The sequence below is a fragment of the Panthera leo genome, chromosome C2 (assembly GCF_018350215.1).
Source record: "Panthera leo isolate Ple1 chromosome C2, P.leo_Ple1_pat1.1, whole genome shotgun sequence".
NCBI lineage: Eukaryota > Metazoa > Chordata > Mammalia > Carnivora > Felidae > Panthera > Panthera leo.
This window is the reverse complement of record NC_056687.1, coordinates 108,634,540-108,651,565: the sequence shown is the minus strand read 5'-3', so window position 1 is coordinate 108,651,565 and position 17,026 is coordinate 108,634,540. Positions and strand designations below refer to the sequence as shown.

At 36.1% G+C, this 17,026-nt stretch overlaps 1 protein-coding gene across 3 annotated transcripts in view; it reads left to right on the top strand.

The window, feature by feature from the left end:
- The window catches only part of GMPS (guanine monophosphate synthase), a 78,695-nt gene that overhangs the window by 52,814 nt on the left and 8,855 nt on the right, over positions 1 to 17,026 (top strand). For all 3 annotated transcript variants that reach the window (XM_042955095.1, XM_042955096.1, XM_042955097.1), the window contains exons 8-12: positions 371 to 522; positions 998 to 1,171; positions 3,457 to 3,562; positions 5,707 to 5,822; positions 7,969 to 8,094. In XM_042955095.1, coding sequence (XP_042811029.1) covers positions 371 to 522; positions 998 to 1,171; positions 3,457 to 3,562; positions 5,707 to 5,822; positions 7,969 to 8,094 — 674 coding nt within the window. The remainder of the gene's footprint in view (positions 1 to 370; positions 523 to 997; positions 1,172 to 3,456; positions 3,563 to 5,706; positions 5,823 to 7,968; positions 8,095 to 17,026) is intronic.

Below are 17,026 nucleotides of genomic sequence, written 5' to 3'. Positions count from 1 at the left end.
CAGTGTGCAATTCTGAGGACTTTGACCCTTCTATATGAACCACTGCTTTCAATTCCCTTGGGGCTATGCTTCTTCCTTTAGCTTTTCCTTATTGCTCTGGTGGGGCATTGAATACAGGGAAAGCAGCCACCATAATTTATAATGTCATGACCTTGGATTATTAAATGCCACAGGATTCTCAAAAGAACAAAATATAATGAGTGCCTATGTCTGGACACTGTTAATCGTGGTTTGTTGGTAGTTCTGTAATATGTAGGCAAGGTAAGTGGTGATCAAAAGATCCACCTAGGTTTTCTTTCCGTGGTTTGACCTGTTATTTATGGTTTTTAAAAATGTTCTATTTTAAAATGTGCTTCTCCCTCTCCTTCAGTGATAAATGCTGCTCATTCCTTCTACAATGGAACAACAACTCTACCAATATCAGATGAAGATAGAACTCCACGAAAAAGAATTAGCAAAACGTTAAATATGACTACAAGTCCTGAAGAGAAAAGAAAAATTATTGGAGATACTTTTGTTAAGGTACCTTTTTGATATCCACATTGTATGCTATTTTTGATGTGAATTTTACTGTTTGTTTCCTTGTTATATCAAATAACCAAGTTTACTACCTAATTTTAATTCTTTTTTTGGTTAAGAATTTTAGTGTATGTTGCTATTATACTGATGGGTAGAAACTATTTTATGTTTTAAAAACCATGTTTACTTATGTTGCCAGTCTATTGTTTTAACTATTTAAGAATAGATATTTTCAATTGATGTTAGACTTCAGTTCTTTGGATATTTCAATGGCTACTTTTCAGGCTTTGAATGTTTGCATACCTTTTTGAATCTCTAAAGCATATGTTCTTAATTTACTTCTGGGAGTTGGTGCAGATTTTATCTCTTGGTCAGGATTGTAAAAGGACTGAGAAATTTTGCTGACAGTATAAAAAAGACTGCTATCTTTTTAAAAGATTTGTCTCCTAAAAGGCCGTTTTACTCCTCTTGGTTATAGATTGCCAATGAAGTGATTGGAGAAATGAACCTGAAACCAGAGGAGGTTTTCCTCGCCCAAGGTACTTTACGGCCTGATTTAATTGAAAGTGCTTCCCTTGTTGCAAGTGGCAAAGCTGAACTCATCAAAACCCATCACAATGACACAGAGCTTATCAGAAAGTTGAGAGAAGAGGTAAAAGCTTGTGAGAACTTTAACATAAAGCCTTTCTCCCTCTCGCTCATCCCTCCCTGAATCATTTTTAATTGTACAGTTCAGTAATGTTAAGTATATTTGCATTGTTATGAGACAGAGCTCCATAACGTTTTCATCTTGTAAAACTGAAACTTTATATACCCACTGAACAACAGCTACCCTCCTTTTCTTCTTCCCAACACCTGGTAATCACCATTCTACTACTTTAGATACTCCATATAAGTGAAATCATATAGTATTTGTCTTTGTGACTGGCTTATTTCATTTAGCTTAGGTCCTCAGGGTTCATCCATATTGTGGCATGTGACAGGATTGCCTTCCTTTTTAAGGCTAAATATTTTTTTGTATGTGTACACATTTTGTTCATTTATCTGTCAGTGGACATTTGGGTTGCTTCCACTTTTGCCTATTGTGAATTGTGTTGTTATGAACATGAATTGGCAAATATCTCTTGGGGACCCTGCTGTCAGTATTTTTGGCTGTATACAAGAAAGGCTGGATCATGGTAGCTCTATTTTTTTTAAAGGTGTTATTTTTAAGTAATCTCCATGCCAACACGGGGCTTAAACTTCTAACCCTAAGATCGAGTTGCATGCTCTACTAAGTGAGCCAGCTAGGTGTCCCATTATAGTTCTTTTTTTAATTTTTAAAAGGAACTTCTTAATATTTCCATGGCAATTAAACCATATTCTAGTCCACCAGCAATGCACAAGTGTTGCTGTTTGTCCACACTTTACCAACAATTGTTACTCCCCCCCCCCTTTTTTTTTTTTTTTTTTTTTTTGGTAATTCACACTCATTAGGATGGCTATTATCTGTCTTTTTGCATCTTAGTGGATGTGAAGTGGTATCTGTGATTTTGACTTGCATTTCCTTAATAACTAATGATGTTGATCATGCTTTTACATGCTTATTAGCCATTTGTGTATCTTCTTAGGAGAAATATCCAGATCTTCTGCACATTTATAAAAAAGTTTATTGATTTATTTTTATTTTTAAAACTTTTTAAAATTTATTTATTCGTTTTGAGAGAGAGTGACCAGGGAAGGGGCAGAGAGAGAATCCCAAGCTGACAGCACAGAGCCCAGTGTGGTGCTTGACTTATGAACTGTGAGATCATGACCTGAGCTGAAATTAAGAGTTGGATGTTTAACTAATTGAGTCACACAGCCGCCCCAAAAGTTTATTTATTTTTGAGACAGAGAGAAAGAGAGTGCACACATGAACGTGAGTAAGGGAGGGGCAGAGAGAAAATCCCAAGTAGGGCTCCGTCTCACAAACCGTGAGATCATGACCTGAGCTTAAATCAAGAGTCAGATGCTTAACAGGTGCTCCCAGATCTTTTGCACATTTTTAATTGGTTTGTCTTTTTATTATTGAATTGTAAGTGTTCTTTATGTATTCTAATTATAGATCCTTTATCAAGTATGATTAGGTTGTCTTTTCACTTGATAGTATCATTTGGAGAGCTTTAATTTTGAAACACTAGTATGGTATTTTTGTTTTTAATTAAAATTGTTTTTTTTAATGTTTATTTATTCTTGAAAGATAAAGACAGAGTGTGAGCAGGGGAGAGGCAGAGAGAGAGAGGGAGACACAGAATCTGAAGCAGGCTCCAGGCTGTCAGTAGCACAGAGCTTGATGTGGGGTTTGATCTCACAAACCGTGAGATCATGACCTGAGCTGAAGTCGGATGCCTAACCAACTGAGCCACCCAGGCGCCCATTTTTTTTTTTTTTTTTTTTAATGTTTGTTTATTTTTGAGAGAGAGAGAGACAGAGCGTGAGCAGGGGAGGGGCAGAAAGAGAGGGAGACACAGAATCTGAAGCAGGCCCCAGGCCCTGAACTGTCAGCACAGCGCCTGATGCGGGTCTCGAACTCAAAAACTATGGGATCATGACCTGAGCCGAAGTTGGATGCTTAACCGACTGAGCCACCCAGAAGCCCCTAGTATGGTATTTTCTAATTGTCTTGTGTTCTAATGAGAACTAGATCAGAGATGGTGGTTAGGACTGCTCTGATTTATTTATATTTGAAAGGTTTATGTTTGATATGTGTTTCAAAGAGAAATATGAGGGTCAGTAAAATATTTGCCTAATTTCTTATAAACATATGGGAGGAGATATACTTTAAAATACGAAATTTTAAAGAATGGTATTTTAATCTAAGGTAAAAGACAATAGGAGAGGCCAGTAATTTGTCACTCTTTATTTTCCATGTCATTTTGTTACTAATTTGTATTAATTGGCTTTCTGCCTCTGTAGGGAAAAGTAATAGAACCTCTGAAAGATTTTCATAAAGATGAAGTAAGAATTTTAGGCAGAGAACTTGGACTTCCAGAAGAGTTAGTTTCCAGGCATCCATTTCCAGGTAAGGAAAAAAAAAAAAAAAAAAAAAAAGAATTGCTCGATTTGCCGTTATACCTTCATGCTGAAGAAAAATCAGTTCAGACGATTTTGAAATAATTTTTTATCTCACGGAATATGTAACTTTAGAGAAAGGAAAGGGTGGGTAGGGAATAAAATTCTTCTTAGTATCTATTATATATACTTCATTTTCTTACATAATCATTTTCCATTGTATTTGTGTATATATTACACCAGCCCAGTGAGTCTGGCCTATGATGTTGCCATCAGATGAGAAAAACAAGGCATAGAGATATTTTAATAACATTGCCACACAAGAGCTGGGATTTATATGTTATTTCTGCTATACCATGATGTATCCCATGGAAGACCAGGTTAAAATGTGGTTCTCTGAAATCCTAAATCCTATGGTTAAATTGTCTGAATGGATGAATTACTTCTTTGCATAGTGCTGTATGTAACTAATTCGTGAACAACAAAAAAAAAAGTACTTTGTTTAATCATGTGCTGCTGTCATATAGAAAAATAACTAATTAGAGGTGGTATTGGTTTAAATTTAGGACTGAGAGTCTTAAACTGTTTTTGTTATAAGTTCTTGAGCTTGGGTAAGTCTTGTACCTCAGTTTCTGGCTCTTTGTAATAGTTATTAGGTGATGATTTTCAAGAATGGCCTAATTAAATTAAAAAAACACAGTAAAGGTTAACATTTCTGAAATACTAGTATGTGCCAGGCATTCTGCTAAATAATTTACACAAACTGTCTCATTTGATCCTCACAATAGAAACTACCATTATTCTCTTTTATAGATGAGGAAATTTTAGGGGCAGAGCCCAATTTGCCAAAAGTTAACACAGATTAGGTATGGAGCTGGGATTCTAGCCCCGATGGCTTCACCTCACAGTTTGTACTCTTAAATACCATATTGGTTCCATAAACAATGTTACAGAGTTATAACTCATTCGGTAATTAGTGTTGTTTGTGTCTATAAACTTCAAATCTAGGAATTCAGGATGTTTAATTCCTAACCTGTGTGTTGGCAAAGGATTGTGTATGAATGTAATGGAGGCCAAGTGGTCCTGTGTCCTTGGGCATCATTGCATTAGATTCACTTGACTTTTTTAAATTTAAGTTTATTTTATTTATTTTTGAAAACACACAAGCAAGTGGCAGAAAGAGAGGGAGAGAGAGAATCCCAAACAGGCTCCTTGCTGATAGCACAGAGCCTGATGCGGAATTTGAACCCATGAACTGTGAGATCATGAACTGAGATGAAGAGTTGGGTGCTTAACTAACTGAGCCACCCAGACACCGTATAGATTCACTTGACTTTTAAAAATCTATTTTATATATTGGATTTTTTTTATTATGTTAGATTTCTTTAGTAGAAAATATTGTGCTGCTTTAAAAAAAAATTAGGCATATTACTTACCTTAAATAAGCTGTTGATTCTACAGATGAAGAATGAAACAGGAATTAATGGAACATGGCTAAGGTTTTGTCTATAATCAGGCATCTCAAGGGATGCCTTTTCTGTTCTTACAATATAGAAGCAGAATCCATTTTTCTTAGATCTATGCATACCTTATGTTTTTATCCTTTTTAAGTATTTGATGAAAGAGAAATGCCAGTTCACATTTTTGGAGTTAAACAGTCTGTTGTACTTTTTTTTTTTTTAAACAGCATACTCTTCTTCCTAAAATTAGATTAGTAGTTGAATCTGGGTGGTGAATAATAAGGTGGTTCATTATACGGTACTCTTTACTTTTGTATGTTTAAAAATTCTTTTAATAAGTTTAAAAAAGATTGGCACATATATTGTGATTTAAAAAATTTTCAGTGGAGAATACTGTGGCAATACATGGACTATCAAAAATAGATAAAAATCCTTGATGTAAAGGAGATGTAAAGAGAACTAAAGCGTTCTAAAAAATGATGAGTTGGATGGGAAATTAATAGTCACATTTGAAATTAAACACTTCAAAAAACTTACTGTAGTTATGTCCATTATAATTCAGTAAAGTTGGAAACAATGGTCAATGGATTTTAATTTTTGGAAGGATTTTTATATTAGAAACTGATACTTTTGTATTACATTTTAATATAAATGTAAAATTTATATTAAATACCATTGTTACTATTCTCTTTAGGTCCTGGCTTGGCAATCAGAGTAATATGTGCTGAAGAACCTTATATTTGTAAGGACTTTCCTGAAACCAACAATATTTTGAAAATAGTAGCTGATTTTTCTGCAAGTGTTAAGAAGGTAATAATTTGCACTGAGTTTATATATTGTAGGTGTTTTAAGTAGACACAGCTAATCAGTATAAGGAATTGGATGGATTCTTGCAGTAGTAGTTTCATTTTTTGGAAATTCAGAGTAATTTAACATGTTAAGTGACTCTAAAGAAAATACTCTCTAGAGACTTTCAAATGCAGACTTTTCAGCCATACAACAGATTAGATAGCTTGAATCCTTAAAAATGCTAGATATGAAAGGGTGTTTAAAAATATTCTATATTTAGTATAAGAAAATAAGGAAAAACGTTTTAACTCGAAAGTGAAGATGAGTCTCCCAGTCCTTCTGTAGATTCGATGCCTGAATTCATAATCTGTGTGGTCTGAAAAACTGCAGGCCAAGAATTTCAGTTTAAAGTGAAGCTTGATTGCTCATGCATCCAGGTGTCAGGCTTAGCAGTGTAAATTCTCTTTGCAGTGTCTTCAACCAGCCCTTAAAAGATTTCTGCATATAGAGTTCCAATATATATGAACTTAAAATTTTAAAAATTGCAAAATATGTATAGAAGTGAGGCAGCATGAATGAGAGCTAGTGGAAAAAACTGTCAGAACAAGACTCTCAAACCCTATTCAGATACTGGTGTTCGTAGATAGTGTAAAATATGTAGAATTAAAAGAAGCAAAGAATAATAAGGTATATGATAAATGACTGGGCAGCTTTGAAAAAAAGTAAGTTCTAGGAATGAAAACAACTCAAACTAAAAACAGCTAAAGAAAGAAGTAATGAACTCCAAGGTAGATGCTAAGAGATTGTCCAGAAATTAGAGTATCAAAGAGAAAATATGGATAGAAGAGGTTAAAATAGAATGAGAAGGTCAACTTTAACATATGTCCAAGAGGAGATAATAGACAAAAGTATTTGAATTCTTCCACACTGGTGGAAGACACCATGCCTCAGATTCAGGAAACGTAACACATCTCAATTAGAATAATGGGAAGAAAAATTGATACCAAGTAGGCATATCTAGCAAAATAGCAGTCTGCCAAAGACAAAGCAGCTGCAGAGAAAAGATTGATTGCCCTTCAAAGGAAAGACTTACACTGAAAGTAATGGTAACAGCAAGAAGATTTCAAAGTGCCAAGAGAGAATAATTGTGAATAGTGAACAGATGAGCTGTCTTGTAAGAACTAGGGCAAAATAAAGACATTTTTAGATAAACAGAATTTACTATTAACAATCGTTACTTAAGGAACTAAAGGCAGTGCTGCTCAACCTGAAATAAACACGGGCTGTATAATAAAAATGATCTCTGATTTTTGTTATTTGTTTAAAAACATTATAACAGTATACATGTAAAATAGCATATAAGCCACAGGGATTGGAATTAAAGCATTCAAAGATGCTTGTATTGTTTGCTAGGAGGACAGAGAGATTGATTCTCTTCTGTTAAGTATCCATGCTAACACTTAAGGGGAACTGCTAAAAGAATAAAAATATGGGAGTTAACTTCAAAACCAGTAGAAGGGGGGGAAAAAAAAGACCAGTAGAAGGGATTAAATGAGGTGGGAGAAAGTTTAGAAAAATGTAAGAAAGGAGAAAGAAACCCAGAAACTGGGACAAAAAGAAACTGCTAAATAAAATGGTAGAATGAAATCCAACCATGTTTTTAACCCACAATTAATTAAAAGGACTAATATCTCTAGTTATGATATAGATTGTCAAACTAGATTGAGAAGTAAAATCTAATTATAGTCTGTTTACTTAGAGATAGAAGGAGTGAAAGTAAAAAAGTGAAGGAGCATATATACCAGGCAAATACACCAAAAAAAGGAAGTGGGTGGAGATAACATTAATTTTAGACAAAAGTAACTATGGTAAAGAGTTTTAATATAAGGAAAAGGTTTGAGTCACATGAGGTGTGGCCCTCGCTGATGATGAAGATTAAATCCTCAAAATATATAAGCTGTATTTCTTACCCTGATGCTTAAGATTTTACAGCCCTGGCCCTTAGGAGTGAAATTCTGATATACCACGTAGCACACAAGTCAAAGAGAAATATCAAATAGGATCTATTGCTGTAAACCAGTAAGTGTAGATACATAAGAGAGTAATAGATACCAAAAGAATACCTCATTTCTTGAAACCTTAAGAAATATCTGTTTGGTTTTCTCAGCCACATACACTGTTACAAAGAGTCAAAGCTTGTACATCAGAAGAGGATCAGGAGAAGCTGATGCAAATTACAAGTTTGCATTCATTGAATGCCTTCCTGCTGCCAATTAAAACTGTAGGTGTGCAGGTGAGTTGTGTGGATTCACTGATCTGTGACAGAACTTTCTGCAGTTTGTTCTTTCCATTAATACTGAAATAGGAATGACTTAGGAAAATGAAATACGAAAGTATATATATCAGATTTAGAAATGTAAAAAGGTGATATTTTATAAAATGTAGAGTAAATGAGGTTATAGGAACTAAAAATTAAGGCTGAGATTTTGCATTTTGGAACATCTGCCATCTCTAACCAAAAGTTAAAATTCAAACAGTGATTTGCTATAGAGTTGGCTTACTTGCTTCTGCCTTGAAGGGCAGGTAACAGGAAGTCATGTCGTCTTGTATGCCTCTTGGTGTGGAAATGTACTTTGGCTTTAGAAGTCTTTAAGTGCAAGAAGGCTCCCAGATGAGCATTTACACTATTTAGGTCTTGCTCTCAGCTTGTGTATTCCTTAAACGAATGCTCTCCACCTCTTCAACACGTTCTCTCTTAGCTTTGATCATGTACAGCTAACGTTTTTATATTTATTGTTCTGTCTTTCTAATTGTAAAAGCGTAGAAGGATAATATAGTTTTCACTTTTTTTTAATGATTTATGTATGTATGTATGTATGTATGTATGTGAGAGCGAGCAAGCCAGGGGAGAGGCAGAGAGAGAGGGAGAGAGCAAGAATTCCAAGCAGTCTCCATCCACACTGTTGGCACAGAGCCTGACTTAGGCCAGCTGTCAGCTGTCAGCACAGAGCCCGATGTAGGTCCTGAATTCACAAACCGCGAGATCGTGATCTGAGCTGAAGTCGGACGTTTAACCAGGTGCCCCTACAGATTCATTTTGAAATTTGTTTTGATAATTCAGGCAGCTATTGCCCTACTATTAAAAAAAACCAGAAAAACAGACAAGTTATTTGATTTGTAAAAGTTTTTCCAGTCCAAGTAGATCTCTTACAGAGAATTTTCATCTCTGTATACTAACTCCTGCTAGGCAGGAAGGTGAATTGAATTAGTTCCCTACTCCTGTTTTTAGATAGGTATTATAGATAATGTTAGATGAATAGATGTTTGAGGCAATTTGTTGGGTGAATTCTTTTTTTTTTTAACGTTTTATTTATTTTTTGAGACAGGGAGAGACAGAGCATGACCAGGGGAGGGTCAGAGAGAGGGAGACACAGAATCTGAAACAGGCTCCAGGCTCTGAGCTGTCAGCACAGAGCCTGACGCGGGGCTCGAACTCACGGACCGCGAGATCATGACCTGAGCTGAAGTCGGCCGCTTAACCGACTGAGCCACCCAGGGGCCCCAGATGAGTTCTTTTTTAAAAATGAAGCTTATTCCAGTTCCCCTACTTTTTCCATCAAAATAAAGGTTTCTTTTGTTGTTTGATATCTTACTTTATTTTAGTCTTTTATGCTTTTGAAGGTGAGACCCTTGGAAAACTAGATAAAAATCATAATTCATGGTTAGTACAGCAATGAAGTTTATTTTCTAAATACCAAAATGAACCATACTTGTAAAAAAACAAAAAAGGTCAAAATGCAGTACATTAGTAATTTTCCCTCCTCCTGTTCTCTAGTTGCATCTCCTTGTATGCATCCTTACAGAAACATTTATTTATGTATTTATGTATGTATGTATTTATTTTTTATAATTTAACAACTTTTAAATTATAAAAATAAAAAAAATAAATACAAATCAAAACCACAATGAGATACCACCTTACACCTGTCAGAATGGCTGACATTTATTTTTATTATTTGTATTTATTTTTTATTTTTTAAAATTTACACCCAAATTAGTATATAGTGAAGCAGTGATTTCAGGAGTAGATTCCTTAGTGCCCCTTACCCATTTAGCCCATCCCCCCTCCCACAACCCCTCCAGCAACCCTCAGTTTGTTCTCCATATTTATGAGTCTCTTTTGTTTTGTCCCCCTCCCTGTTTTTATATTATTTTTGTTTCCCTTCCCTTATGTTCATCTGTTTTGTCTCTTAACAGTTCTCATATGAGTGAAGTCATATGATTTTTGTCTTTCTCTGACTAACTTCACTTAGCATAAATTACTCCAGTTCCATCCACGTAGTTGCAAATGGCAAGATTTCATTCTTTTTGATTGCCAAGTAACACTCCATTGTGTATATATATACCACATCTTCTTTTTCCATTCATCCATCGAGGGACATTTGGGCTCTTTCCATACTTTGGCTGTTGTTCATAGTGCTGCTATAAACATGGGGGTGCATGTGTTCCTTTGAAACAGCACACCTGTATCCCCTGGATAAATACCTAGTAGTGCAATTGCTGGGTCGTAGGATAGTTCTATTTTTAGGTTTTTGAGAAACTTCCATACTGTTTTCCAGAGTGGCTGCACCAGCTTGCATTCCCACCAGCAGTGCAAAAGTGTTCCCCTTTCTCTGCAACCTCACCAATATCTGTTGTTTCCTGAGTTGTCAATTTCAGCCATTCTGACAGGTGTAAGGTGGTATCTCATTGTGGTTTTGATTTGTATTTTCCTGATGATACGTGATATTGAGCGTTTTTTCATGTGTCGGTTGGCTATCTGGATGTCTTCTTTGGAGAAGTGTCTATTCATGTCTTTGGCCCATTTCTTCACTGGATTGTTTTTTTGAGTGTTGAGTTTGATAAGTTCTTTGTAGATTTCGGATACTAACCCTTTATCTGATATGTCGTTTGCAAATATCTTCTCCCATTCTGTCGGTTGGTTGCCTTTTAGTTTTTCTGATTGTTTCCTTCGCTGTGCAGAAGCTTTTTATTTTGATGAGGTCCCAGTAGTTCATTTTTGCTTTTGTTTCCCTTGCCTCCGGAGACGTGTTGAGTAAGAAATTGCTGTGGGCAAGATCAAAGAGGCTTTTGCCTGCTTTCTCCTTGAGGATTTTGATGGCTTCCTGTCTTACATTGAGGTCTTTCATCCATTTTGAGTTTCTCTTTGTGTCTGGTGTAAGAAAGTGGTCCAGGTTCATTCTTCTGCATGTCGCTGTCCAGTTTTCCCAGCACCACTTGCTGAAGAGACTGTCTTTATTCCATTGGATATTCTTTCCTGCTTTGTCAAAGATTAGTTGCCCATACGTTTGTGGGTCTATTTCTGGGTTCTCTATTCTGTTCCATTGATCTGAGTGTCTGTTCTTGTGCCAGTACCATACTGTCTTGATGATTACAGCTTTGTAGTATAGCTTGAAGTCTGGGATTGTGATGCCTCCTGCTTTGGTTTTCTTTTTCAAGATTGCTTTGGCTTTCTTTTTCAAGATTGCTTTGGCTATTCGGGGTCTTTTCTGGTTCCATACAAATTTCAGGATTATTTGTTCTAGCTCTGTGAAGAATGCTGGTGTTACTTTGATAGGAATTGCATTGAATATGTAGATTGCTTTGGGTAGTATCGACATTTTAACAATATTTGTCTTCCTATCCAGGAGCATGGAATCTTTTTCCATTTCTTTGTGTCTTCTTCAATTTCTTTCATAAGCTTTCTGTAGTTTTCAGTGTATAGATTTTTTACCTCTTTGGTTAGATTTATCCTTAGGTATTTTATAGTTTTTGGTGCAATTGTAAATGGGATAGATTCCATGATTTCTCTTTCTGTTGCTTCATTGTTGGTGTATAGGAATGCAGCCGATTTCTGTGTGTTGATTTTGTATCCTGCAACTTTGCTGAATTCATGAATCAGTTCTAGCAGTTTTTTGGTGGCATCTTTCAGGTTTTCCATATAGAGCGTCATGTCATCTGTGAAGAGTGAAAGTTTGACCTCCTCCTGGCCAATCTGGATGGCTTTTATTTCTTCGTGTTGTCTGATTGCAGAGGCTAAGACTTCCAATCCTATGTTGAATAACAGTGGCGAGAGTGGACATCCCTGTCTTGTTCCTGACCTTAGGGGGAAAGCTCTCAGTTTTTCCCCATTGAGGATGATATTAGTGTTGGGTTGCTCGTATATGGCTTTTATGATCTCAAGGTATGCTCCTTCTAGCCCTACTTTCTTGAGGGTTTTTATCAAGAAAGGATGCTGTATTTTGTCAAATGCTTTCTCTGTATCTATTGAGAGGATCATATGGTTCTTGTCCTTTCTTTTAGTGATGTGATGAATCACGTTAATTGTTTTGTGTATATTGAACCAGCCCTGCTTCCCAGGTATAAATCCCACTCGGTCGTGGTGAATAATTTTTTTAGTGTATTGTTGGATCCAGTTGGCTAATACCTTGTTGAGGATTTTTGCATCCATGTTCATCAGGGAAATTGGTCTTTCATTCTCCTTTTTAGTGGGGTCTCTGTCTGGTTTTGGAATCAGGGTAATGCTGGCTTCATAGAAAGAGTTTGGAAGTTTTCCTTCCATTTCTATTTTTGGAACAGCTTCAAGAGAGTAGGTGTTAACTCTTCCTTAAATGTTGGGTAGAATTCCCCTGGAAAGCCATCAGGCCCTGGTCTCTTGTTTTTTGGCAGATTTTTTTTTTACTAATTCGATTTCCTTACGGTTATGGGTCTGTTCAAATATTCTATTTCTTCCTGCTTCAGTTTTGATAGTGTATATGTTTCTAAGAATTTGTCCAGTTCTTCCAGATTGCCCATGTTATTGGCATATAATTGCTCCTAATATTCTTTTATTATTTTTATTTCTGTTGTGTTGGTTGTGATCTCTCCTCTTTCATTCTTGATTTTACTTATTTGGGTCCTTTCCTTTTTCTTCTTGATCAAACTGACTAGTTGTTTATCAATTTTGTTAATTCTTTCAGAGAACCAGCTTCTGGTTTTATTGATCTGTTCTGTTTTTTTTGGTTTCGATAGCATTAATGTCTGCTCTAATCTTTATTATTTCCTGTCTTCTTCTGGTTTGAGGTTTTATTTGCTGTTCTTTTTCCAGCTCCTTAAGGCATCAGGTTAGGTTGTGTATTTGAGATCTTTCTTCCTTCTTTAGGAAGCCTTTGCTGCATCCCAGAGGTTTTGGGTTGTGGTGCTATCATTTTCATTGACTTCCGTTTACTTTTTAATTTCTTCTTTAACTGCTTGGTTAGCCCATTCATTCTATAGTAGGATTTTCTTCAGTCTCCAAGTATTTGTTACCTTTCCAAATTTTTTCTTGTGGTTGATTTCGAGTTTCATAGCATTGTGGTCTGAAAATATGCACGGTATGATCCTGATCTTTTTGTACTTACTTAGCGCTGACTTGTGTCTCAGTATATGGTCTATTCTGGAGAATGTTCCACGTGCACTGGAGAAGAATGTATATTCTGCTGCTTTAGGATGAAATGTTCTGAATAGATCTGTTAAGTCCATCTGGTCCAGTGTGTCATTCAAAGCCATTGTTTCCTTGTTGATTTTTTTGATTAGATGTTCTGTCCATTGCTGTGAGTGGGGTGTTGAAGTCTCCCAGTATTATGGTATTACTATTGATGAGTTTCTTTATGTTTGTGATTAATTGATTTGTACATTTGGGTGTCCCACATTTGGCGCATTAGTGTTTACAGTTGTTAGGTCTTCTTGGTGGATAGACCCCTTGATTATGATATAATGCCCTTCTGCATCTCTTGATACAGTCTTTATTTTCAAGTCTAGATTGTCTGATATAAGTATGGCTACTCCGGCTTTCTTTTGTTGACCATTAGCATGATAGATGGTTCTCCATCCCCTTGTTTTCAATCTGTAGGTGTCTTTAGGTGTAAAGTGGGTCTCTTGTAAACAGCATATAGATGGGTCTTGTTTTCTTATCCATTCTGTTACCCTATGTCTTTTGATTGGAGCATTGAGTCCATTGACATTTAGAGTGAGTACTGAAAGATATGAATTTATTGCCATTATGATGCTTGTAGAGTTCGAGTTTCTGGTGGTGGTGCCTCCTTTCTAATCTTTTGTTGCTTTTGGTATTTATTTATTTATATATATATATTTTCATCTTTTCTCCCCTCAGAGAGTTCCCCTTTTACTTTTACTTTAAAAAGAAAGTAAAAGGGAATTATAGGTGCACATTGTTTGTCACCTTTCTCCCTTTAACTTGACATCATGGGCTTCTTATTACATGCCATTACAAGTAGATTATTATTTTTTCTAAAAATTTTAGAAATGTTTATTTTTGAGAGAGTGGGAGCAGGGAAGATGCAGAGAGGGGGCTGGGGGGGACAGAGGATCCAAAGCGGTCTCTGCATTGACAGTAGAGAGTCCAATGTGGGGCTCAAACTCATGAACTGTGAGATCATGACCTGAGCCAAAGTTGGACACTCAACTGACTGAGCCATCCAGGTGCCCCAAGTAGATTATTATTCTTAACTGTTACCTTGTATTCCATGTATGGTCATACCATAATTTAATCATTCCCTTACCAGTGGACATTTAAACTGTTTCACTTTTTCATTACTATAGGTATTTCACCAAATATTAATCATAATTTTTAAGCGGTTATTTGTGCTTCTATAATATCATGTCTTGTATTAAAGAGCATGTACATTTTGAACTTTGGTAGATACTATCAAATTAGCGTTCATGTAGTCAATTCTCATATCTCAGTATACTGGCTAGTAGGTAGTTAGCTAATGAATCTTTTTAAATTGTTTATTTTAGTTTAAAATTTTTTAAGTTTTTGTTTATTTATTTATTTTTTTTAGTAATATCTACACCCAACATGGGGCTCAGACTCACAACTCTGAGATCAAAAGTTGCACACTCTTCTGAGCCAGCCAGGCACCCCTTAATTTAAAAAAAAAAATTTTTTTTTAAGTTTATTTATTTTGAAAGAGAGAGAGAGTGTGAACAAGCGAGTAGGGGAGGGGCAGAGGAAGAGAGAGAATCCCAAGCAGGCTCCTCTGCACTGACAACATGGAGCCTGATGTGGGGCTCAAACCCATGAACCGTGAGATCATTATCTGAGCTCAAACCAAGAGTCAGATGCTCAACCGAGTGGCTCAGTCAGTTAGTTGAGTGTCCAACTCTTGATTTTGGCTCGTGTCATGATCCCAGAGTCGTAAGATTGAGCCCTGCATTGGGCTCTGTGGAGTGTGGAACCTGCTTAAGATTCTTTCTCTCTCCCCCTCCTCCCTCTTCCCCCACAACCCCCTCTACTCTTCTCCCCTGCTCCTGCGCACATGCTTGCTCTCTCCCTCTCTCTAAAATAAAAATTAAAAAAATATTTTAAATAAAAAGCAAAATCACTTGCATTAAAAAGGACAAAGGAAAAGGGAATCAATATTATGTTTTATTCATTTTTTTTAATTATTAAAAAAATTTTTTTTTAATGTTTATTTATTTTTGAGAGAGACAGAGACAATGCAAGTTGGTTAGAGGCAGAGAGAGAGGGAGACACAGAATCTGAAGCAGGCTCCAGGCTCCGAGCTGTTAGCATAGAGCCTGACGTGAGGGTCAAACTCTCGAGCCACAAGATCATGACCCGAGCTGAAGTGGGACACTCAACTGACTGAGCCACCCAGGCGCCCCTGTTTTATTCATTATTTTTAAATTGATTTTCTTAGTTCATTTTTGAAGAAATTGATAAATGTTTAAGAAATTATTTTATCTGACTTAGAAATGCTTTATCCACCTAATAAACGGGCAGATTTTTTCATAGTTTTTTTTTTAATATAGTTTACACACACTGTTACGTTATTTTCAGATGTACAGCACAGTGATTCCACTTCTCCATATGCTATGCTAATGCTCACCAAAAGTCACCATATATCCCTATTATAATGTCATTGACTATATTCCCTATGTTGGGCCTTTTATTCCTGTTACTTGCTCATTTTCTAACTGGGAATCTTGTGTCTCACTCCCCCTTCACCCATTTTGCCCATCCTCCCACTACCCTTCCCTCTGGCAATCATCAGTTTGTTCCTGTATTCATGGGTCTGATTCTGCCGTCTCTTTGGTTTTCAGATTCCACATAGGAGGGAAATCATACAGTATTTGTCTTTCTCAGTCAGACTGAATTAGCATCATAACCTCTAGGTCTGTTCTCCTCCCCCACCCCCTCAAATATCTTCTAGGTCTATCCATGTTTTGCAAATGGCAAAGTTTCACTTTTTTTATGGCTGCGTAATATTCTGTGTGTATGTGTGTGTGTGTGTATACACGTATGTGTAGACACCACATTTTCCTTATCCATTTGTCTATTGATGGACACTTAAGGTTTTTCATTGTTTATTGTAAATAATGCAGTAAACATAGAGGTGTGTATTTTTTCAAATTGATGTTTGTATTTTTGTTGGGTAAATACCCATTAGTAGAATTGCATCATATGGCATTTGTATTTTTAATTTTTTGAGGATCTGTTTTCCACAATAACTATCAATTTACATTCCCACCAACAGTGCAATGAGGGTTCCTTTTTCTCCACATCTTTGCCAACACTTAACTCTTTTTGATACTAGCCATTCTGACAGGTATAAAGGGATATCTTACTGTGCTTTTGATGTGCATTTCCCTCCTGGTTAGTGATGCATCTTTTCATGTGTCTATTGCCATCTGTAGGTATTTGAAAAAATACCTGTTGAGGTCCTCTGCCCATTTTTTAATTGTATTGTTTGGTGTTTTTAGTTTTGAGTTGTAGGAGTTCTTTACATATTTTAGATGTTCACTCCTTATTGGATGTATCATTTTTCAGATATTTTCTTCCATTCACTGGGTTGCCTTTTGTGTTTGTCAGATTCCTTCATTTGCAAAAGCTTTTTATTTCAGTGTAGTCCCAGTAGTTTATTTTTGCTTTTTGTTTTCCTTGCCTGAGGGGATATATCTAGAAAAATGTTGCTCTGGCCAATACCAGTGATTTTACTGCCTGTGTTCTCTTCTGGGGTTTTCAGGTCTCACATTTAGGTCTTTAATCCTTTTTGAATTCATTTTTGCACATGGTGTTAGTGGTTCAGTTTTATTCTTTTACATGTAGATGTCCAGTTTTCCTGGTGCCATTTATTGAAAAGACTGTCTTTTCCTTCTTACCTCCTTTGTCATAGAGTAATTCATCATATAAATGTGGGTTT